This window comes from Pempheris klunzingeri, chromosome 2 (assembly GCF_042242105.1).
Source record: "Pempheris klunzingeri isolate RE-2024b chromosome 2, fPemKlu1.hap1, whole genome shotgun sequence".
Lineage (NCBI taxonomy): Eukaryota > Metazoa > Chordata > Actinopteri > Acropomatiformes > Pempheridae > Pempheris > Pempheris klunzingeri.
The window spans coordinates 22,441,282-22,465,676 of record NC_092013.1 but is presented as its reverse complement, the minus strand read 5'-3'; the positions used below and the strand labels follow the sequence as shown (position 1 = coordinate 22,465,676).

General features: G+C 43.4%; 1 protein-coding gene across 1 annotated transcript; it reads left to right on the top strand.

Moving 5' to 3' along the window:
* Window positions 1-416: 416 nt before the first annotated feature.
* Window positions 417-23,425, top strand: il17rd (interleukin 17 receptor D). Its single transcript, XM_070840317.1, has 16 exons — window positions 417-539; window positions 10,295-10,349; window positions 14,191-14,313; window positions 16,233-16,351; window positions 16,923-17,043; window positions 17,364-17,408; window positions 17,796-17,947; window positions 18,112-18,177; window positions 18,372-18,426; window positions 18,930-19,040; window positions 19,222-19,406; window positions 19,507-19,622; window positions 20,284-20,544; window positions 21,435-21,995; window positions 22,381-22,655; window positions 22,866-23,425. Exons 1-16 carry the CDS (start codon window positions 417-419, stop codon window positions 22,988-22,990), a joined length of 2,493 nt encoding a protein of 830 aa, XP_070696418.1. The 3' UTR covers window positions 22,991-23,425.
* The last annotated feature ends 970 nt before the right edge of the window (window positions 23,426-24,395 follow it).

The window sequence follows — 24,395 nt, the reverse complement described above, 5'->3', positions numbered from 1 at the left end:
TGAAAAAGTAGGCCATGAGGAGCCTGCCTCACAAGTTCAGTTCACTCAATAATCCCCTGGTGTTCATTCTCAAACCACTGATTCAATAAGTCAGAATGATTTTGAAAATAATTCTGATTTTTATTTTTGTTTATTGCAGTTTTTGTTCGTAGTGTTCTCCATCCTCCTCCTGGTGGGTGTGGGCTTCCGTACAGGGTTTGACCCTCTGACGGCCCTTTGAAGCGGTCAGGACCGGACAAAATGTTCTCACCTCCGCGGTGTCAAACTCAAATCTGGTCCCCACAAAGACAGCGAACACACACACTCTCTCTCTCTCTCTCTCTCTCTCTCTCCCCCTCTCTCTCTCTCTCTCCCTCACACACACCCACCTCCTTCCCTCTGCTCTCCTCTCAGAGTTGTTCAGACTTGAGGGAGGAATGGCGGCCCCTCGGAGTTTCTTCATCTCTCTCTCGGGTTTACTTCTGCTCTCATACTTCTCTTGTGGATCTACGACTCCAAACAACAACAAAAGAGCAAACCATGAGCGATGTGGCTTCAAGGTAAAACACAAAATGGCACTTTGAACGTTACCGCGTTGTTTGAACGATGTTTAGCTCAGTGGAAAGCTGCTGCTGCTCCGCGTCGCCTCGAGTTCCCCCAAAAAAGTTTAGTTTTCATGAATGGTTCCGTCTGTATCGTGTTTGTGTCACTTCTGCTGTAGAAGTTCAGCCAGTTCTTCTACTTAAGCAAGAAGTCGACATGAAAAGTTTCTTCTGTATCAGCCTGAAGTCCGCACTGGTTTTAAAGTCAGGTTGCGTCAGTCACGCCACCTTTCTCACCTGTGTAGAAGCTGTAGCTCCTGCTCGGCCCATGTTTACGTAACGTTAGACACCAAACTCCAATTTAATAAGTGCTGATTTAAAGATCACGCTCTCCACTGTAAATCTGCAGACGTCTGAGAACTGAATTTAACATTTTAAAGAAGAGGTCAGGTGTCCTACTAAATTCGGCACACATATAACCTACCATAGAGGATTTATATCTAATAAAAGCTCAATTTCATAAGTGGTTCACATTATTGCATTATGGGAGATGGCAGCATATTACTATGGTTAACTTTAAGTAAATTTGCTCACTATTGACTACTAGATCTGTGCTGGATTGAGAAGTGACTCCCAAAGCTCATACTTATGTGATTTACTGGGTTTGGTGACAAACATCTTGAGATGCCAGCTTGTTTAAACTGTAATAAGGATGGGATATAACCTTTATGTATCCGAAACAGATAAATTTAACAATGTCCTTAAAGTCAGAGTCCTGTCCCACCTGTCCTGTCCTGTCCTGTCCTGTCCTATCCTGCTGCATTGAAGCAAACTCCTGAAAGAAAGAAGAAAATGATCATTAGAAGTTTCTTCCCTTTTTAGCTAATCTTACTGTCTTTAAAGTATTTTTTCTGTATGTGGTACATCTTTAGATACATTCGGCATATATTTAATCTAGAGCACATAACTGCAATAAAACCTTGACTCCAGCAGCCACGGTGGAGGGCTATCTGTTCAGCTGAACAAAACTATCAGTGGTTGGAAGTTGGAGAGACAATAGTTAAAGCAGGAATGATAAGAAATAGCCTCTGCTCGATGCTGATTTAAGTGATGGCAGAAGGATAAAACACAGAGCTTCCTCTCGTTTCCATTTGAGTTATGTGGCTGAGGGAAATTGCAGGTAGTAAAGCTGATTTCCTGCCTTTTGTGTGTTCTGTTAGAAACATTTGATGTGGAAAACAGGAATATGTGAAGCGACGCACCGCCTCCGCACTGCTTCTGCACTTCACAGGCAGCTTTGTCTCTGGCCATGAATGAACCACTATTTAGCCTCCACCATCATTTGAGTTCAAAATGTCTGCACTTTGTATCTTTTCTATTGGTTTTGCTGCTGTTTTGTGGTATAATCCCTGGTTACTCACATTCACACAGAGACCTGGGTCCACATCACTGCTACACCACACCTCAGATTCTTTACTCTCAACACTCAACACTCACGTTACCGTATTCATTGAGAAAAGCAGAGTTGATGTCGTTGCCAGTAGCTGGTGTAGGGGTTACTCACTGACTTTATAATCACCATAGCAACAAGCTTTTAAACTTTTTTTGTACCACAGCTGAGCAGAGTAGTGTTGAGCTCAGGTGAGTGTAGACATTAACACAATTAAGCATGGCTTCAATCAACAGGTACTTTCCTTATAGATTAATCTGCATTGTCTAATTATATTTTTTTGGCTTTATTGATTATTCAAATAATATATTTTAAAACTGCTTATTTCCCTAAAGCCCAAACTGACTTCACCAAAGGTCTTGTTTTGTTTGTTTCAGTTCAACATCATGTTTGACAAAGAAAAGCAGGAAATCCAGCTAATACTTGTCATTTTTGGCTGAAAAATGAAATGATAATTAATAATCGGATTAATAATCGTTTCGACTAATGGATTCAATCGTTTTTCCAATCGTTTGAGGTCGACTATTAAGCGTGTGAAAAATTTGTTTAAAAAGGGAGAGATGTGATTTTTCTCTTCCATGTCTTTAACGTTGAGAAGAAAAGTAGAATTATCTCATCGTGTGTGTGTGTGTGTGTACGTGTGCAGACTCTAGGTCCAGGTTTTAATTTTCCTGTGTTGATAGATGACTCCTACCTGCCTTTGATGCAGTGTGTGTGTGTGTGTGTGTGTGTGTGTATTCTGGTTTCCTCTCCCTGGCTTTGAAGTGTTTTCTACAGGAAGCTTCACACTGTTTACTCTGCTGAAACATTCCTTCCTGCAACCCCCCCCAAACACACACGCGCGCACACACACACACACACACACACACACACTCTCTCTACCCCCACCCCCCCTGCTTCCCCTTTCTTTTCAGTAACACACACATCAAAGGCTGCTGGATGGGGGTGTGAGGACCTGCTATTCTACAGGTGTGAGGTTATTAGAGCTCTGTGTGTGGGGGGGTGTTGGTGTGTGTGAGAGTGAGGCCTGTAAATGGTTTTACATGTTAGCATCATGTTTGAAAAGGGTCCTGAGTAGGGCCGGGTATATTTAGGCAGAGCTGAAATTATTACCTGATTTCTTTGTTAATCATTTTGGTAACTGTTCAGTGGTTTAAGCAAAGTGCTGCAGATTCCTTGATTCTAGTTTCACCGTAGTGATGATTTGCTGCTTTTCTTTGTCTGACGTGATAGTAAACTGTATATTTTGGGGTGTTAGACAAAACAAGACTTTTGAAGTCATCACCCCTTGACTTACTTTTTTCAATAGTCATATATATGGAATACCTGAGTTTTGATTTGATACCAAAAGTAATAGAGCAAAATAGAGCATTTCAAGAAGGAACATTTGAAGTCCTTTGGCCACTTACTCAGAACCTGCTGTTCTTTCTTTATTTGACACTTAGATGTTTCTAAACATTTGTAAGAAATTAAACTTTCAATTTAGAATTTTCAGTTTTAGTCAGAATTTCAGGCGCAGTTAGAGTTTCTGGTTTTTTTTCCCTTATCAAAGCCTGTCGCCTACATTACCCACAATCCAACCTGTCTGTCAACAGTTTGGTTGGAGATCCTAAAGTGTTAGGTCTGGTAAACTCACATCCTTCTAGCTAAACACCCACAGATCATTTCCACACTTGTAGTCCTCGGTCCAACATGCAGGTACGTTAAAAACAGAGCTCTCTTAATCCGTGAGCCTGATGGAGGAGACAGTTCCTTGTTGCTGGATATTTCAGAAAGCAGGTTACTGCTGAAGGCCACAGTGATAGATGATTTAGGTCCATGTAAACTCTCTCTCTCTGGCTGGTTAAACACATCTGCTGAAGCCATCACATCTGTCTCAGCGGAGGAAGACGCACTAGGAAATCATTCGGCTTCCTCCTCTTTTCGTCCCGCTCTGGATTCCTCATCCTACTTTCTCTCTCTCCCATCATCTAAAAGCAGGTTTCCACTCTGTAACTATGTCACGGATACCATCATCCGCCAAGGCTCCGGCGTGTTTTTGGCATCAGAGAGCCACAGAGGGCGTCACGGCTGGGTGGGCGTCCGATGTGAAACACGTGTGTTTTCTCGCTTTCTGGTAACTGAATCAGGTGGAAAGTGAAGGATCGATGCTGGAACTTCACCTCTTCACATAAAACATCTCAGGGAAATATTTTCTTCCTTGTTGTCTTCCAAGAAAATGTCCTTAACAATACTCTAAATATGGTTTTGGGCTCAAAGATATTCTTTAAACTTTGCTTCCTGTTGCCTTCACCAATAAAAAAATAAGGAAGAACAATGTCAGGTACCTTCTTGAGTTTCAGTTCGTTCGCCGAGTACCTGAACATGTCCCGGTGGCTTGTTGTCATGTTGAAATGTGAAGCCGTTAACTGCGGCAAACAGCCATTTTCCCTTTTTAATTTGAAGTTCTTGGATATAGAAAAGTCACAAGACAATCAAAACAAGTGCAGTGGGTTGTTGCTCCCACACATCAGAGTTCATTTGCATGAAGTTGAATCTTTCTCAGCCTCCCCGTGTCCCCCTGCAGGGCAACTTTGGAGTTTTAGTGCTGTGGTGGGCTGTGCTCGCATGGTTTTCAAGCTTTCGTTCACAAGGAGTCACATTGTGTCGCTTCAGCAGTGTTTGAGCCTGTATGAGTGTACAGGCTGTCGGAGTCACAGCAAAAAAAGGGTCAATATGTATAAAAACCTGTTTTAAGGTTGAACATCAATTTGTTTTTGACACAAACTGAAGTAAAAGCTGGCCACAAATATCTGGTCAAGTTCATGATCTTGTTTACTTCTTCTTTGATCAGACAGTTTCTAATTATATGGTATAATTTGGGCTGTATTTTATTTAGGTAAAGTTCTTCTACAGCTGCTTAAATCCAGAAAACATTTAGCATTTGAGTTTTGGCTACTTTTGTTCATATATTGTTATGTTGTTGTTACTTTATCTTAAAGTAGTAAAAACTTTGGTATCAGCCTTCTCCACTCCTCCTACTTCTTCTTCTTCTTCTTTTTTAAATGTTGGTCATGTAAATATTAGAGTCCAGCCAATAAATCACCTGCAGCTTATTGCAGATATCGCTTTGAGTGTATACCTTCAGGTGAGGCTCATATGTCTGTGTTATGTCAGTGTTAGTATGGTCACCCTTGGTGGCTCGGTTGGTAGCCATAGGTCCAGGTCACATGACCACAGTTCTCAGTTCTCTTGGATTGGTCCGTTAGACATCGACTTTACCTTACTGTTGGGGGAGAACGATGTTTGTTTGTGTCCTTTCAGGGAAAGTCGTGGTTTGTCCCGGTCCTGTCTCTGTAACGAGAGAGTGTGTCTTTTAAAGGACAAACTGTCACAGCAGGAGAGGAGTAACTCCTCCTGGGTGAGGAGGAGGAGTTGTGATGAAGAAGGGGGGGTGGGCGGGTGGGGGGTCATTGAGGAGCAGTCATGCAGGAGGAGGAAGCTGCAGGTTTTGTTCCTGTGGTGGGAAATCTCTGGTTGGCTGCTCTCGAACACACACACACACACACACACACACACACACACAGTTCTCCACACACAGAGTTTGCATTGTTGCACCTCACTTTTGTCTCCAGATTTTTCTCTTTGGACTTGTTCCTCCTCTGGAGACGTGATTTTTATGTATATTTTCAGCTGCAGATCGATCGACAGATCAAATCACACATACGCAGAGAAACAAAATCTGATCTCACCTGGTCACCTGAGGCACTTTACAGACACACAAACAGGAAGAACAACCCTGAAATCAGCGCATTCGAAATCATGGCACTGATAACATTTTGACAGGGGTTCAGTTAATCTAATACAGTTGGTTAAAGTCACTTCCAGGACTGTTAGTTAGATGGAAGATTTTCAAAAATTCCAACCGTGAATAATTGGTGAAGACACAGGAAATCTCACATCGTCTGGATTGATGCGTCTACAGACTCACTGGCTGAGCAGTCTTCCCTGTGTGTCAGCAGTCCATTAAACAGTATCTGGTTTTTCCATCAGCGTGCATCTCAGATGATTTACAGATCGGCTCGACATGCGGGGACGACGCTAAGCTCATTTGTTACGAACTCTCCGTCGGCACCGAAACTCCAAAATGATTAAAAAAAACACTGCTGCACTCTTAGCGTAGAAAACTTTGGTCATACAGACAGAAACAACTGAGAAAAGTGGTTTAATAGAAGCTGAAAAGAATCTAAATTTTTAATACAGCATGACCCCACCAGACCTGAGCAGACTGGATATGACTTTGACCCGGGGTTTTGATTACTAGCAGCTGATCGGACCACATGAACACGATGTTGTACCGGCTAGCTAATTCCCCCCAAATACACAGTCACGCACATTCCTGGGCAGCCATGTCGTCCCATATGGTAGTGTTTGGAGGTGTGTGCTTGTGTGTTTGTGTGTTAAGAGACAGGAAGACATTAAGAGGAACAGGACTGAGTTTTTAGCCCCAAGGCCTTTGTAAGAACAAGACCCTCATCAACTTCACACACACACACACACACACACACACACACACACACACACACACACACACACACACACAGTGAGTGTAGTGCCTTTGTGCTTTGTGGCTGTTGAACAGAATTCATATTGTTTTTAAGAATAGAAATAAGTTTAGGATGTTCGGCAACTTGCAGGATTTGTTGGTGAATTTTTGTGGCTGACACAACACGACACAACATGATGTTTGTCCGTGCTGGAAATCCAAAGTGTTGCTCACTGTCTCACCTCTGCACAGCCGCCCAGTCACAGCGTGAAGTGGGAGCGAATGTCGGATTATCAGTTATGAAATGTAGCAGAAGTTGTCCAGCATGGGACCTCCAGCTGTGATGTTGTAAAGATGTGGATGGAGGGATTTCTGCAGCTGTTAAACCATCTGACAAGCAGCTCTGATCAGGGATGGGGATTGATTAGATTTTATTCAGACCAATAACCAGCATCGATAATGGCATTGGTTTCAGTGTGGGGTACTAAAGTAGATCTACACAGGTTTCCTCTATCAACCAACTGTTGTATCATCTCTGAGTCAGTGTGACCACCATGTCTCCCCAATAACATGTTAAAGTAAATGACAATTTTCATTTTCTTTAAAGGATACAACATAGAAACTGACTGATAACAAGAACAATAGGCATGTAGGCCTAGTAACATTGGAATAAATTACAATAGTCCTTTTCAAAGCAGGAAACAAGAACCTGTTCCTGTTTGCACAGACTTTAATACTAAGCTTCCAGTTTATTTTACCAGTAACTTGTTATTTCTGACGTTCTTATTTAACCGCTCCTTCTTGTTGCACGTTTTCTCCAGCATAGATGCATGAGTGTGACATCATTATTTTACACTGAGCACACACACTCAATGATAAAAGGAACTGATACATTCGGGGGCATTCAATTAGAATGGAGCGGACAATTTGGACCCAGTTCCCAACTTGAACCAGTTCTTGATTTCCATCCCTAGTTCTGATGAAGTTTATCTGGACTAAATTGGGACTTTTTTGCTAGTTGACAGATCGTCTTTATTCCAGATACAATTTGGTGTGTGCCAAAAGAAGTAACAAAGCTCAATACCCAGTTCTAATAAAATTCTAGCTTTTCTCTGCTCATGAGCAGTCTGTTGATTAAAGGTCAGCTGGGAGTGCGTCCCATATTCTCTGTCCCACATCTGGAACTGGTCCGGTCGCCCCAAACAAAATGAGGGAGAGGAGAAGTCTGCTACATGAACCTTGAAAGCTGTAATTGAAGGAGTTCCTGTTTAATCAGATTCCTCCTTCTCTTCTTCCTTACTTCCTTCCTTCTCCGCAGGGTTGGTGATTACCTCTCCCATCATCCTTCACCCCCCCCTCCTGAATCCTCCTTTTCTGTATCCTCCCTTCTTTCCAGCGTCTTTTCCTTTCTCCTTGTATCCTTTCCTCCCTCTCTGTTTCCTTCCCTGCGGCACTGTGATTAATTGCTCTTGATGTTCAGCTAAGTGAGCCTGCAATTAGCTGTCTGATTACCACAGGAACTGTGTGTGTGTGTGTGTGTGTGTGTGTGTTCGGGGATTCCCGGGGGAAATTCTGCTCTCTTCAAGGATCAACTTTTTTTGTTTTCCAGTGTTAACTTATTTGTAGTTCACTTCTGCCCTGTTCTTTATTGTCATTTTAAAAAGTGAACCACGGCAAGGAGTTGAACGTGCGACGTTTCCCAGAGCGCCTGCTGTGTGTGCCTGTGTTCATGTCCAACAGCTGCTTTTTTGTTGCCAATAATGAACTGTTGTTTTCTCTTCTTACTTTTCTACTTTCTTTTTTTTCTTTTTTTTTTAACTTTTCTTCAGTTGTTTACTGATGTGACTGTTGGTTCAGGCCTCAGGGTGTGTGTGCGTGTGTGTGTGGGGGATAATGATTATTACTAGTGAGAAACACCTGGCAACAGGAAGGAAGAAAAGTGCCTTTCTCTCTCTGCCTGTTTGAAAAATTGTCAGTTGTAAAGTTTGAGGGTCTGTCTCGTGGCGGTGGGCAGGGTCACCATGGGAGCACTCGCTGTGTCGATACCACGTAGAGAACGTGTTTTAGTCAGCTTGTGTTTTCTCCAACAAATTTCTGAAGTCAGTGGATTGTTCATAAGGAAGACAACATGGAACACGCTGAAAAAAGGCTCAGTAATCTGCTCCTCAGTGAGAATACGCAGATTTTGTGACGTAGAGAGGCCTCCTGGGTGCCAAGCTGGTGGATCGTTAAGCGTGGGTTAGCTCAGCAAGAACTAGAATGTCCAACCACAGGGTAGCACACGGGGGGCAGGGTAGTGTCTCAGTGCAACCATTCAGGACCTTTGCTGGTTTTTTTTGTGCTGTCAGTGAGAACCTTCCCTTGATTTTAATTAGCCTCCCATTTCATGCTGCCAGTGGGACATCTGGGCACACAGCAGCATGTAACCCTCTAAAGGTCAAAGGTCAGCACTGGAGGCGAACTGAAGGCAAAATGCATCAGTAAAAAGACATTTTAGGGTCAAACTGTGGACCATTTTCCAGGCATTTTTGGAAGCATTTTGTCTTATCTTCACTTCCTCAAAAGGCCATTGATGATGAAGGCCTGGTTTTAGGGTCCTTGTTAGTTTTGTTTTAAGCTCCAGGGAATGTGTTCTGGCAGTGAGGGTCTTCACAAGTATATAATTACAAACGTGTGTGTATAGATGGGTTGTTGAGGTACAGTGACTGCTAATAAGCATGGCACACTTTGTATAACACACTCACTCAGTAGGGGGTCTGTCTGATTGGTTTCAGGTGTGTGTGTGTGGTTGCTGCGTGTTACCACAGTCTGACACCTCTGTAACAAGCCTGATGGTGGTGTATGTGTGTGCGTGTGTGCGTGTGTGCGTGTGTGTGTGTGTGTAGCAGGGCAACATGAAAACAAGGTCAAAGCTGTAAAACTGCTGAAACAGTTGAGGCTGAAACCTCATGAGAATACATGTCTTTGTGTAGGGACACAGAATAAGGGATTCTGGGTAACCAAAGCTCACAAGGGACTCAATGTTCACACCTCAGCTTATCTCGGAACTCATCATGTGTCACACAAGCTGCTGTCCTTTGTACTAAATAGAGCTGCTGGGTGGAGCTTGAATGGATATCCAGGTCCTTTCAGTTAAATGAATGTAGAACCAAACAGCTCAAGTAGTTTTGTGTTTTTCGCTCAAGAAATGCCAAATCCAGTGGGGTTTTCTCAAATATTTCCGCCATTGACACCATCCGGTGGAGTTGAAGTTACAGGCTGTTGTTCCTACTCCAGTCGCTTACAGAGGAGCACCTGCAGTGGTAGCAACAGGCTAGTGGCTGCGTACCAAGGTGCCCAAAAATTCAAAATGAATTCCTTCATGTTTACATCATTGGGTTATTACATTCATTGCATTATTTGCCCATTTGTTGCAGCCTCAGTTGCTATTAATTAGCTGCACATATACCACTGTGTATCCTAATGCAGAGCAAAATTAGCAGTAACAGTTTGACAGACCATTGGCAGTCTAAGCGAAAATAGCAGCTTGGATTTAATGCAGCTGTTCTGCTTTTTAAGATGTGATTCACCTGTTCAACAAAGTTGTTATTCTTGACATCCCCTAAATATGTCGTATCTTAAAATGTCAACTACCATGTGATGCTATGTCACTAATAAAGAACAAAATCTGATTTCCCTGAATATGAATGGTAGCCCACATGTGACTTAAATGATCTTAGGTTGTCTAAATAATCTAACAAACAAAAAGTACCCGTCTAACTGGAATGTTAATGTTCTTTCTCTCGCTCTCTCCCTCAGGTGCAGTCTGTTGCAGATGGAGGTCGCAGGTTGGCCGTAACTTTCAGAGCTGACAGTGAGTTCCTCTGTAATTCTGTTAATTTGGATATTGGCTTTGGTTCATCTTGAATTGCCAGATGTTGGAACCCTGTTCACTTGAAGTAATTGCCCAGATGGCGGCATTATTCCAAGCAACCTAATTCTTAATCATCAAACTTATAACAATAAAACCAACAATAGAAGTTATTATTATGCTGGCGGTGGGATTCTGATGTCAGCTGGTCTCTACTTATGTCCAACATTTAGATCCCCGACAATCTGTCTAAAAACTTTTTTTCTGAGGGTAAATCCTCCCTTGAAAGTTAAAAATCATCACACAATTTGTGCAGAGCCTAAAATCATTTTTCTGTTACCCAGCCCTTAAAATTGAAGCCCCGTCACTCCCACGTCTCCACCCCCATCATCCTCCTCCTCCTCCTCCTCCTCCACCATCCGCCTCCTCCTCTGCATCTTTTGTTCCTTTCTCTCTAAAAGTCAAGTTCCTGAGCCGTAGCCGATCCCTGCCTCCTGCCTTTGTCCGTGACCATGAGCGAGAAGCACTTTCAGATTACTCTTTTTGTGTGTGTGTGTGTGAGAGAGAGTGTGTGTGTGAGTGAGAAATGTAAACTATTTTTCTTCCTGAAAAGGGAGAGGAAAGAAATTTGAAATCAGATCAGAATAAGGTAATTGTACAGTGTTATAATGATCATCGCTTTTATTTTCAGCATATTAAATCTGCCACAAATGACATAAATCCAAAAATGGATTTACATAGGTACTGCAATTAGGGCTGCAACTAATAATTATTTTCACTATTGATTACATGTCAAAAAGTCCCATCACAGCCTCCCAAAGTTCAGTGATGTCTTCAAATGTCTTCTTATATCCACCATAAAGTCCAAAACCAAAAGATGTTCAGTTTACTGTCATATATGATAGAAAAAAGCAAATCCTCCCCCTGTATAGCCTGAAACCAGAGAAAGTGTTGGAATTTTTTTCCACGGTTTGTGTTTAAAAAATGAGTAAAATAATTCATTGATTATGAGAATAGTCACAGATTATTTTTTTCTTTTTTCTTATGGCAGTTGTTGTCTTCTACGACGCTGACTTGATTCATGGCGTGTCCATGGTCCACTCAAGAAAGGCGATTCATTTTCATTTAATCTAATCTTAATACACAGGAGGTCACCAGTAACGTGGAGGTCAGTGGTCAGAAGGTCATACGATGATGCATCCTGTTCTGAAGGACAGGTTGAATGAAAAGTGTTGAAACCCACACACTTTAAGCCAAAGTAAAGCATTGAGATGTTTTAGCATGACAATCAGAACCAGCTCATTGTGTGCGTGTGTGTGTGTGTGTGTGTGTTGAGGCAGTGACACACCTCACTGCTTCCTTTCCGCTTCATCATCCAAAAGCTTCATCCTCAGCTTTGGAGGATGAAGGAGAATCAGGGGCTTCCTCTCTCTCTCTCTCACTATGGTTGCAGCGATGCCATGGCTGATATAAAGCAAGGTGACCTTTGACCTCCCGGAGGTCACTAATGGAAGGTGACGAAATCAGAAAATCTTAATAGTTAAGTCTGATGAAATTCTATATTTTCCACATTGTAAATAGATGTTTCCAAAGCCTGATATATCTTATATATGTGTCATGAAGTTCCATTCTTTTCCAAAAAGCAAAAAACACAAATCAACGCCTTCATTCCTCTCTGTGTGCCTTCATCACCATGAAGACTGTAGTTTATTTTGACTCCTACACTATCCAATGCCCCAATACTCACTAGAGCACCAACTGTGGATTCATCCTCCTCTGAAAAGAGTCCCCAACAAATGCACTGTTTCCTCATATTTGAGAAGTGTCTGCTAAAACCTACAGTGACCAGCTGACTTAGGAAAAGCAAACTATATTTGTCATTTTCATTTTGGTGAAAAGTAGAAGTAGAAAATTGAATTTCAATAAGGGACATCAATCAGAGAGCTTAAAATTCTGTCGTGTGCTCTGCTAACAAAAAGCTAAAGGTAAAGATGGCTGTCTTTAGAATCCTGATAAAACATTTATCAGTTTAATTCACCATCAGATTCAGGATCCGGTTTGGTTCCAAACTGCAACAACGAAGCATTTGGAAATTTGTTGAAGCTGAATTGAGCCTCTAACTGGTTAAGTCTTTACCGCAGCAGCACCAGCAGCAGCTAAGGCTCATGGGTATTGCAGTATTTAGAGTACTCACCATACCATGCTGACAAAAACAGATTTCTCATAAATAATCTTAAAATGATAAAATGTGGTGGCCATAACATAAAGCTATAGTGTGGTGAATTGATCCAAGATACAGAACCACACTTAGAAGGCTGATGAGGAAGAGGAGGAGTAGGCAGCAGTGACTGTCTCCTCCTCCTTCCCTGATTCATCTCTCAAAAGATTTGAAGAAGAGCAGGAGGAAGAGGAGAAGATAAAGAAGGATGTGTGAGGGCTGCAACCTCCATCTCTTCATCTCCAAAGTTAAGATTGTCCTCTTCCTCCAGCAGGGAATTTCTCCTTTGGCCCGCTCATCCTTCTTTCATCTCCCTCTTCCTCCTCTCCTTGTCTTTTAAAGAACTTGATACAAAGAGTAGGAAAGGAGGAAGAGGAGGTGCAAGCTGCGACCTTTCCCTCCTCCTTGTATCTCAGACAGAAGCTTTATGATGGAGGAAGAGGGGGAGATCAGGAGGAAGAAGAGCGACGAGCCGTGACCTTCTGCTTTAGCCCTGAACATGACCCCCCCCCTCGGGTGGGCGAGAGGAAGAGGAGCAATGACTTTTTTTCATATCCTATGCTCTCCTAACCTCCTCTCAATCATCTTCATCCTCTCTAAGCTCCTCTCCTCTGTCCCATCTTCCTCCTCCTCTTCATCACCTCAATCCTCTACGTCAAACGTGGCTGGCAGGAGGAAAGAGGAGCAGTCAGTCGTGTCTGAGCTCACACCCCTTTTCTTTCTACACCCTAAGTCCATTTTTTCTCCACCGGTCCCTCTTGGTTCATGGCTGGCTGCCACCACCCCCCCTCCTCCTCCTCCGCTGCCCCTCTATCTTCGTCCCTCATGGGATAAAACAAGAAATGCTGGGAACAGGAGGAGACGGGGGAACAGTGCACATGGTGAATGTGCTGAAGTGACTCTGCCAGCTGGGGAATCTGGACATGTGGTTGCTACAGAATGCTCCCGCTAACAATGCGCTCATTTTGTGCTTTCCTAAGTTTGTTGGCTAAGAATGGTTTGACTTTAGCTGTCTTTATATAAAAAGATAACTGTTAGAGAAATACACATTATACAACCTAATATATTAAATGTTTTATTTACTTAAGGACTGTGATTGAGTACAATTCTGATGTAACTGTTCTTGACTACTTCGATTTCCTGCTTCTTAATGCTTCTGCTATTGTATTTATTACTCTTCTATTAAACTGATACCTTTACGTACTTTGCACATTCAGATTACATAGTCCAAAGTATAATCAATAAATGAATAATGATATACTATTAATCCCTTGGTGAAATTCACAAGTGAAAAATATAGCATGACCTTTTACCAACTGCAGCATTAAAGTGATGTACGTATTAATGCATTCATGATTATAATTAATGCATTAAGATTTTAAGAAGTATTTCTACCCTGTGCTGTTGTTCCTATTACTGAAGTTTAAGACCTGAGTACTCCTTCAACCACTGGTGGTTATTTGTACAGCTGTTTGCATGTAATTCAGTAACATGTTAAAATATGTAATGATTTGTCAAATGTGGATGTATATGCTGTCATTGATCTCTCTCTCTCTGTCCGTGTCTCTGTCCGTGTCTCTGTCCGTGTCTCTGTCCGTGTCTCTGTCCATGTCTCTCGCCTTGCAGATTGTTCTTTGAACTACCCGCTGGGGAAACATGTGATCCATGAGGTCAGCAACGTCTCCTTCAGCCATCTGGCCTGCGACGATCAGGCTGCTGTGGTCGTCCACTGGTCTGCCAGTCCTCTAGGTACCCGTCTGTCTGTTTGTCCAACTGTGTCTGTTTACCTGTCAGTCCGTTGTCTGTTTACACGCTTCTCCACAAGGAGAAATTTAGTGAAACAGGGAAAGTGAGGGAGGAGCAACGGGAAAGTAAAACCTTCAAAGTGCTCAAATCCTCAAGATTACCCAGCTCTGTGTGTGTGTGTGTGTGTGTGTGTGTGTGTGTGTGTGTGTGTGTGTGTGTGTGTGTGTGTGTGTGTGTGTGTGTGTGTGTGTGTGTGTGTGTGTGTGTGTGTGTGTGTGTGTGTGTGTGTGTGTGTGTGTGTGTGTGTGTGTGTGTGTGTGTGTGTGTGTGTGTGTGTGTGTCCCTTTGATCAGGTCCGAGAATAAGAGAGGATCACATCTCACACTACAATACCTTGATTTGACCGTGAAGGAATGTGTGTGTGTGTGTTCTTGTACTTTCTACATAGTGAGGACCAGAACACACATTTTACCAGCAAAGTGAGGACATTTTTAGGAAGTGGTGATATTTTGGCCGGTCTTCACAGCTTCTAAGGGCCGTTTGAGGGTTAAGACTTGGCTTTAAGGTTAGGGTTCGGGTTAGGCACTTAGTTGTGATGGTTAAGGTTAGAGCAAGGGGCTGGAGAATGCATTATGTCCTCACAAAGATAGGAGTACAAGTATGACTGAGTGTGTGTGAATGTGTGTGCTCAGTGTAAGGTGAACCTCTCTCTCTCTCTCTCTCTCTCTCTCTCTGTGACAATACAGCCTGTTGTTTTCTCACAGCGACAGAAATCTTCCAGAAATTTTGCATGTCACAGTGACATGTGATTAGCAGCCAGGATCATTCATCTGAAAATCAAAACTATCTGCCAGATAGTCTCCACGGTACAAGCTTCTTCCCCTGGAAATCTCCAGAGCTGGAAGCTTAAAAACAAACGGAGCTGGAAAAGTTTTTCTCTTGGAAAAGTGCTTTCTTCAGCTGCTCAACATGTTCCGGGTGTCCCACCCTGCTGCAGCCGGAAAACAGGAGATGAGATGAATCTGTAGATTGTGATCGACTCTGAATATGCTTAAGAAAGAAGGAATGACAAATATTTTCAAATGTACTCAGGTCATTCAGCATAGGGTTAGGGTTTTAGTCTTTCCTACAGCACCTGATATTTGCACTTGGGGAATCACATGACGTGCCACGTGTGTTTGAACTCTTTACCCTTTACAGACATGACTTCCACCAGGTGGATGAAAGGTGGTGTGCAGCGCATTATTGAGTGAATACATTACTGAGTGAAATCAACATAGCTTACTTACGTATCAGACTCTCCAGCTGCCCTCTCTGCTGTTTTGGATCTGAAAAGTGATGAAGGAGCCAGAGAGGTTCAGCTGAAGTAATGAGGCTGTAGACACAGTCACATCAGTGTTTTGTTAATGTGCTCACAATGGTAATACTAGCCTGCTGATGTTTTAGCAGGAATCCTGTGTATCCTGTTACCCACCTTAGTTTGGCGTGTTAGCATGGAAAGATTAATACCACCAGAAATGTTACTGAATGGAAGGACGAGTCAAAAACTGAGCACAAGGCTGCCGTCACGCTGCAGCTGTCGTTAAAATGCAAAAACATCTTCGTCTGTCCGCAACTCTGCAGGAGGGGAAGAGAGAGAGAGAAAGAAGAGTTCAGGAATCTGCCTCAAGACAGAAAAACCTGTTCTGCCACTGCTCTCTCTCTGTTGTGCTCCCTCTCTCTCTCTCTCTCTCTCTCCGTTCCCCACAGAGCTAATAGGAAAAACATGTCTTGTGGATGTAAAGGTGTAATTAGAATACAGACGTGTTTTCAAAGAGCAGACAGGAGGAGGGGAGGAAACAAGGGGAAGAGAGAAGGAAGGAGAGATGAGATGGATGTGGACCATTGTGGGTCAAGCTGAACTTCTTGTTGTGTATTTGCAGGAATCGAACACATTAAAGGCTTCAGGGTTTATCTGGAGGACAAGAATCCAGAGGGCAAACAGTGTCAACATCTCATCCTCAAAGACCCCCGACAGCTCAACTTCTCCTACAGGAACACGGTAGGACCAAAAATACTGACAGTGCAGCCCAGATATTTTCTGATGGCTTTAAAGAGATCAATATACAGCTAAAGGGTGTATCTTTGTAATACCGTCAGACACTTGGAATAACAATCTGAGCCTTTCAGTGGACGTGCTGTGATTGGCGCAGTTGCCCCAAAGAATTACATTACAGACACTGCAGCCCGTTCCACAGCTGCAGGCTGAGGCGATCCACTGGACCAGTTCCAAAACTTTTTTTTAACCAGTCATGACTCCAAATTTGGCCATTTGGCCTAAAGTGGTACATGACATCACAGTAAGCTCTGTTAATGTGTAGAGTACCTGATGAATAAGTAGAGTAAATATGTTTCTGACACAATACATGCTTATTATCTGTATTATCATTATTATTGCTACACTTCCTAAAACATTTCCTCTGAATTTTGCTCCTTGTTTCCTTCCCCGACCATTGATGTTCACCACAGTGACCAAAGATGCTTGATAGAAGCTGTTCATGTCTCCATTTCACTGTTGTGATCAGGCTCTTTGTATCATCTGTTGTTGATTTCTGATCATTTCACTCGTCCAGAAGCTGAGCAGTCAGCCGTTCAGCGGTTTGACCTTTGACACCGACTACATGGTTCGTGTTGTTCCTTTCCCCACTCTGATGAATGAGAGCTTCTTCCCTCCGTCCTTCCTCAGGACCAACTGTGAGTGCAGTAATCCTCGTTAGTTAACTAATGAATTGAAAAATGCTTATTTATTGTCTTACCCAGAGTCAAACTAACTTGCAGTGTCTGTTCTGGATAAGTTTAGATAAGCTAAACACATGCAAGCTAACCCAGAACAGACAATGTGAGCAAGAGGAAAGTGTTTGCCTGCAAACAAAAAAAAAAAAAGTATGTCACCCAAAATGTCAAGACTGTCCCTTCAGATTTGTGAGATCACTATAGTGAAGATGAGGCTGCACAAGAACAGACAGGAACAAACTGTCTTACTGTGTGTGTGTGTTTGCGTGTTCTTTTTACAGCATGTGAAGTCCTCCTGGGATCAGACAACCTTGTTTGTAAACCATGTAAGTTCCTATATTGTCTTCTTCATAACCAGAGCCATATGTAGTCAGAGTTGGTCCAAAGTTTGAATGGTTAAATGTAAGTAAACCATTTCCACAAACAACTTTTAAGTTACCGATCTCTCCCTGCGGTTGGAGCAATTACAAAAGGTTGTAATCCAGTCAGTACCATGAAGAAGCTGGTTGTTGGATTAGATATAAAGTTGTATATTTGATATTTCTACACCCACCTGAACAGAAAAGGCTGATGTTTCATATTAAAACAGGGATTGTGTTTCGCCACATCTGTGAAGGAAGTGTTGAGTTTGAAAGTTGCGTACAACCGATCAAAATTGCATCATTAAAGTGGAAGTTAAGTTTTGAGGTTACGTTTTGTTTCTGTCTGTGCAGTCTGGAAGCCAAAGATCCTGAACGTGTCTCAGCTGGGATCGAACCTCCACGTGGTGTTCGACCAGGCTCCGGCCTCCTTCGGCTTCCACTTCTACTACCTGTACTACAAGCTGCGGCAGGACGGCCCCTTCAAACTGCAGCGCTGCAAACCAGTAAGTAGTAACCAGTAAGAGCTGACAGACGCTGTTACAAAGTTACACTTCTCTACCTCAGCGGGCAAAGCTCCTCACAGCGCTCGTGATTTGTACATTTCTGTCTTAAAAAGATATGATGTTACCTGCAGTTTCAGTTGGTTTTGTCTGTTTCCTGTGTGCAGGACGTGAACAATCCCAGAACTACATGCATCCTCCAGGATGTCACTCCAGGGACCTACGCTATAGAGGTACATAAACGCAGCACAGGCGCTTCATTTAAACCGTTTGATCACAACAATGATTTCCATTTCCACAGTTTTCCATTCTGAACTGGTTAAACTGTGTTCTACTGGATTTCCTTATTTGTGTGGATTTAATTCATATGTTTTCTCTTCTGTTCTCTCTCCCTTTCTGTCACAACTTTTCTTCTTTTCTTCGTCAGTTGAGAGACGACAGTAACACGACCAGGAGGCAAACTCAGTACCACGTCAGCCAGGGTGAGATGCGCACACACACACACACTGTAATCTAATTACTTGTTTACTCATTCTCGGCCATTTCATGCTGGCAGATAGCGTAGAATTGTGGGAACTGGGAGAGTTGTTTTTTTGTTTTGTTGTTGTTTCATGGTTTTGTACTGGGGGGGTCAGTTCTTTATCTCGGTCGTCAAGTGTCCCTGTAGGCACAGATAAACACAGTTGGCATCAGGGCTGGCAGGATTAGCTGCTCTTTCACTGCAGGAAAACAGGAAGTTCTTTAATTTGTTTGAATTTGATTCTTCCTTTTATAAATGAAAAGCTGAATTTATAAGCAACAAATCACACAGTTGCACAATTACACGATTATTGCTTCTCTACCCATGCGTCTGTCGCACCATGTTTTAGTATTTGTCGTTATTGTGTAGTTGTTACATAGTTGTCACATACTTCTATAGTTACACAGTGACTTTCAGTTATCTGATCCTTTTGTCTCATGCCGGGTGCGTTTGTCTCACCTCCAGTCCACTCCCCCTGGGCGGGGCCTATCCGTGCCATGGCCATCACAGTGCCTTTGGTCATCATGTCTGCCTTCGCCACTCTCTTCACGGTCATGTGCCGCAAGAAACAGCAAGGTGAGGGCACTAAATGGGGCACTAATTTAGTGTTTTTGACACTATGCAAGGTTCAAGGAGACTGCAGCAGTTGGTGTATTCAAGGATGCTCCATTATTTGAGTGGGCAGATTCTAATACATTATTCTAATACTACTCCAATACATAAACCCATCTTGTCCATGTGTCTCCTCTCCTCTTAGAAAACATCTACAGCCAGCTGGACGAGGAGAGCAGTGAGTCGTCCAATCACAGCGCAGCATTGAACGCCGATCGGCCGTGGCCCCGCCCCAAGGTCTTCATCTGTTACTCCAACAGAGACTGTCCCAAACACACCACCGTCATCCAGAGCCTTGCCTACTTCCTGCAGGACTTCTGCAGCTGTGAGGTGAGACACTGACAGAGCAGATAATGATCAGGAAGAAGAATGAAATTATAAAGGCCAGTTTCACAAGTTGGTTGTCAAAACCCTGTTCCCTGCTGTCCAGGTTGTGCTGGACCTGTGGGAACACCTGGAGATGTGCAGAGAGGGTCAGATGTCATGGCTCAGCAGACAGCTGGACGAAGCCAACTTCATCATCATCGTCTGTTCCAAGGGCCTACGGTACTTCCTCTACTGCCCACTGTGTTAAAAGACTCCTGTTAATGTTTTGAGTGTGTTCAGCTGCAGCACCTCCAGTGGCCACTAGATGCTGCTAAAACACCTTGACTGCCGCGTGGTGAATATGTAGGATTTTCAGTAACAAGTGAGGGACTTTTGTGTGTTTTAATCAGAAGAAATAAGGCATAAAGAGTGACATGTTAGGGGGCTTTTTGCTTGATTGACAGGCGTCTCACACTTAAGTGTCTCCTTTCCTTTTATCATTCCTTTATACTGACTGTATGTGTTTCCCTCTCCTTCCTTTCTTCTCTCCGTCTCCCTTACCTTTGAAAATCTTCTTTTAGTGTCATTCTCAGAAAAAGGGTTCGAGGTTCAACCCCACCTTGTTATCCAGACAGACCCAGACCACATAGCCCAAACAAAAAAAGTAAAATAAATATCATCAATAACAATTAGAATTGTTATTACCACTACCATCACTCATCAAGCTCATAAACCTTACTAACTGATCCACAGATGGAGCACTGAACCTTATCTAGACTAAAATATGTCATGAAGTCGTTGAAACAACCTGCCTCACTGCTTTCCTTCTTCCTCCTTCTGTCTTTCCTTGTTTTTTCACTGAAGATGTTCTATCCTGACCGCCTCAGTTCTCTTCCTGCAGCTACTACGTGGAGAAGAAGAGCCGCAGAGGCAAGACGCCAGTAAGTCGCCGAAGTAACAGCAGCAGCAGCAGCAGCAGCTCTCCGATTGGTGGATCAGGGGGCGACCTGTTCATTGTGGGCGTGGCCATGATCGCAGAGAAGCTGCGACTGGCGAAGCAGAGCGAGGGCGCTGGAGCTCAGGAGCTGAACCGCTACATGACGGTTTACTTCGACTATTCCACAGAAAACGACATTCCCACCATGCTGAGTCTGGCTCCCAGGTAAACACAACACTCAGTTTATCAAAAAAATAATTCAGAGATTAATAGATAACAAAAATAATTGCAGCCATTAAGGAAACACGTCATTTTTAGAAGTTAAAGCAAACAACATGATATAAAGGTCTCCAGAAAAGTAATGGCCGGAATTCTTTTTATATAAAATCTAAATGGGAAATGGAAATGAGCATAAGATTGTCAGAGGAGGAGTGGCTCTCCATATGTAACACAGCAAACCTCTACTACTTCACAAAATTGGCGTCTTTTTGGGTGGAAGATTTTAACTCGCTTCTTTCTGACACCACAGATTACTGGTAAATATCTGGACACAAAACAATATTGTTGGAGGGAGAGTGGCCATGGAGACGCCACTCATACTCATATTTTCTGGTCATGTGTAAAGATACAACTTTTCTGGGACCAAGTGAGTGAGACTCTGTGGAAAATCCTGCATTATATTATCCAAAGACCCCAAAATCATGTATTTGGGAGCCGTACCTGAGAAAGAAATGGAACAAGGGGATTCAAGGTCTTGATTATTGCATGTAAGAAGGTCATCACAAGGAGTTGGATGAAAACTGATCGCCCACTATTTGAACATTGGTTGGACATTATTGACAAAATCTATACCATGGAAAGACTAACTTATCACTTGAGGCTGAAAATGTCTGCCTTTCATCAAAAATGGAGAAAATGGACAACGTTTAGGGAGCGTGAAGCTGAATTAATAGACTGTGTGGACCTTTTTGATAACCACTTAAGAGTAAGAACTGCCCCTCGTGTTTTCCCATTTGTTTTGTTTTTTCTTTATTTCTATCCTTGGAAAAGCAAACAACATGTGCAAGATGGTTATGTTGGTGGCGTTTAAGTGTAAAATAATTTCCTGTGTTTAGGTTTAAGTTGATGGACCAGCTCCCTCAGCTCTTCAGCCGACTCCACTCCAGCCAGTCCAGTCTGGCCGACCGTGAGTCGCAGCCTCTCAACGTCTCCAGGAGGAACTACTTCAGGAGTAAGTCTGGACGCTCGCTCTACGTCTCCATCTGCAACATGCACCAGCACATCAGCCAGAACCCCGACTGGTTCGAGAAGCAGCTGGCTCCTTCAGGAGGTTCCTCCTCCTCAAAGCATCCTCCTCTCCCTGCTGACCCGGCTCCAAGCCCCCCTCCAAAGCCTCCCTGCTCCTCTTCTTCATCTCAACCCGAGCAGAGGTTTGCCTCCGGCTTGGTGCTGAACGAGGTCGCGGTGAAGACGCCGTCGCTGGAGAGTGGGAAGGCAGCGCCGAGGAGAAATATGCTCCTGCTGGCCCCCGGCTCCAGTCCCAACCTTAACCTGGGCCTGAGCCACAGTCCCTGTCCCAGCCCCTGTCCCAGTCCTGGTCCGTGTTCCAGTCCTGGTCTGTGTCCTAGTCCAGGCCTGCCACACTGCTCTCTCTCCATTCTAGGACCTACTTCGAGGTAAAGCGAGGTGTAATGCCACTGTAGTGTTTTATTTTCTTGTAAATAAAGCTACATTGCAGGGTTATATTCCGGGTCATATTTTTCAAAGACAGATTCAGATTTTTTCAAGTTATCTTTGATCCAGTGCTCACATGGCTGTAACCATTCCTCCCCCTGACCAACATATAATATTTCCTACATAGTGTGAGTCCAGTGGAAAAGAGGAAATTTTATACAGCAATGAACTTAATGAACTTTTCCTTTAACCCACCATGAAATGCCTCCTCTAGACTGTAAATCTGTTGTCGCTTAAAGCTCCACACTTGATGGTGAGAGTGACTCCTCAGCAGATAATGTGAGGCCCCATGTCAGTCTGACCACTGCTACTTTTCTGCTCCTTCAGGTCCATCTCTGGGATCTCTGGACTGTCCGGACCAGAAGAATCTTCCTCCTCCTCCTCCGCTCCCTCCATCCTCCAGGATGGGGTGTGCCCCATCCCCTCCCAGGCAGAAGAAGGCCATCCCTTCCCCCCAGAGGTCCCGCCTCCTCGTGATTCGGGCATCTATGATTCGTCTGTCCCTTCCTCAGAGCTTTCCATTCCCCTAATGGAGGGACTTTCACACGACCAGGCTGACTCCTCCTCCCTGGCCGACAGCGAATCATCTTCTTCCGGGCTGGGTAAGGCTGGCTGTTTGGCAAACACAACAGCTTTTTCGCAAAACCCACCTGAAGTTTTTTTTAACAATTAAAACATTGTTCTATTCTGTTATTCTATGCTGTTTCAATTGAATTTTAATTTCTTACATGTCATGTGACAATTTCTGCTCTTATTGTCTTAGTAACTGTCCAAAAAGGCAAAATAAACACACCTGGCTGTATGTCTCTCAGGTGACGAGGAGCCGCCTGCCGTCACGTCGCTCGGCTGCAGCGCCGCCACAGTTTGTAAAGCTGAGCTGCACCACCATCGCCACCTGGAGCATAGCGACGGACTGGCACCTCTGGCGTCATCGTAGGGAACACCACCTGTCGATCAAAAGAGAACCGGACCGGTGATTGGACTTGAACCCTCTCTTACAAGTGCTGTCATCCCGTTGTCATGGAAACGAAACTGGAATTAATCAAAAGGCACCGCGGTGGTCCGCCTGTAAACATTACTGAATTCTAGAATGCTGGCCTGTGGTAACTATAGTAACCACTGAGTTAGAGAACACTGGTAAGGATGGTCACCACTGGTTTCTAGAACACTTGTCCCTAGTTACTATGGTAACCACTGGGTTCTAGAACACTAATCATTGGTACCTATGGTAACTGCTCCACTCAAACATTGATATCTATGCTAAATATGGTAACTATGGTAATCACTGAGTTGTAAGTGCCACTGAGTTCTACCTACTGGGTCTAGAGCACTAGACCACCACCTCTGTGGTGACGACTGCGTTTCTAGAACACTGGTGCCTGGTAATTACAATAACCACTACATTCTAGAACATTAGTCCCCAGACTATGGGAAGCACTGCATTCTAGAACAATACTTCCAGTATCTATGGTAACCACTGCCCCTAGAACACTACTCCCTGGCAACTATGGTGACCCTTGTGTGTGGATCACTAGTCCCTAGTGACTAAGGTACTTTGTTCGCCCTGCCTGGATGAATTTTGAAGGACTGCATCTCCAGACGCTGGCAGAGTGGACCAGCTCAAACCAAAGACTGCCTCAGCACTGCGTCTCGATTGCTTGTTTGACAGCTGACTCATATATGAGTTGATGTTTGGTACCAAAACACGATGCTGAACCAACTGTTTGTTTAGGCACTTTTTTTATGCTGAAAAGCAGGAAGACACAACACCACTTTCGCCGCGTTCAGATGCTCCCCAGCAACAACATCCAACGGGATCAAAGCAGCTTCTGAGGCTCCGTTATCCACAAAGGTTCTTTTACTGAAAGCTGCTGAATGTATCAACACCTTAAAGACGTTGATTATATAGCAACATTCCAACTCGGAGGACATTCTGACTATTCTCAATATATAGGACCAGAAGCAATTAAACCGTCAATATTTTGGGGAACACCACACATCAATCAATCAGTGAATGATGTCCTTTAGAAATTGCCATTCTGTCATTTAATGTCTTTTCTATTTTAGGAGGAGCATTTTTGATTATAAAGGGGAATTCCCCCAAAGTGTTTATAACATCTTATTAATGCTCATTTTCAACATAGAAATGTCCTCTAAATGTTTGTTTACAAGGCCAGTAACATGATGGCCACTGCCTGAACCATAAATCATTTAACCGTCACGACCTGTCACAACTGTACTAAAACCTGTTAATGTGATATAATATTGGTGGAAGAGTTATATGAATTGTGTTCAACTAAAATTTGATTTTTATTGAAGTTAACTTCATTTTAAGTCACAAA

Coding starts and splice junctions, on each gene's coding strand:
- il17rd (XM_070840317.1), top strand. CDS start 417: ATGGCGGCCCCTCGGAGTTTCTTCATCTCTCTCTCGGGTTTACTTCTG. Junction 17,948..18,111: donor AACTGCAGCGCTGCAAACCA/GTAAGTAGTAAC, acceptor TCCTGTGTGCAG/GACGTGAACAATCCCAGAAC. Junction 18,427..18,929: donor TCAGTACCACGTCAGCCAGG/GTGAGATGCGCA, acceptor TCTCACCTCCAG/TCCACTCCCCCTGGGCGGGG.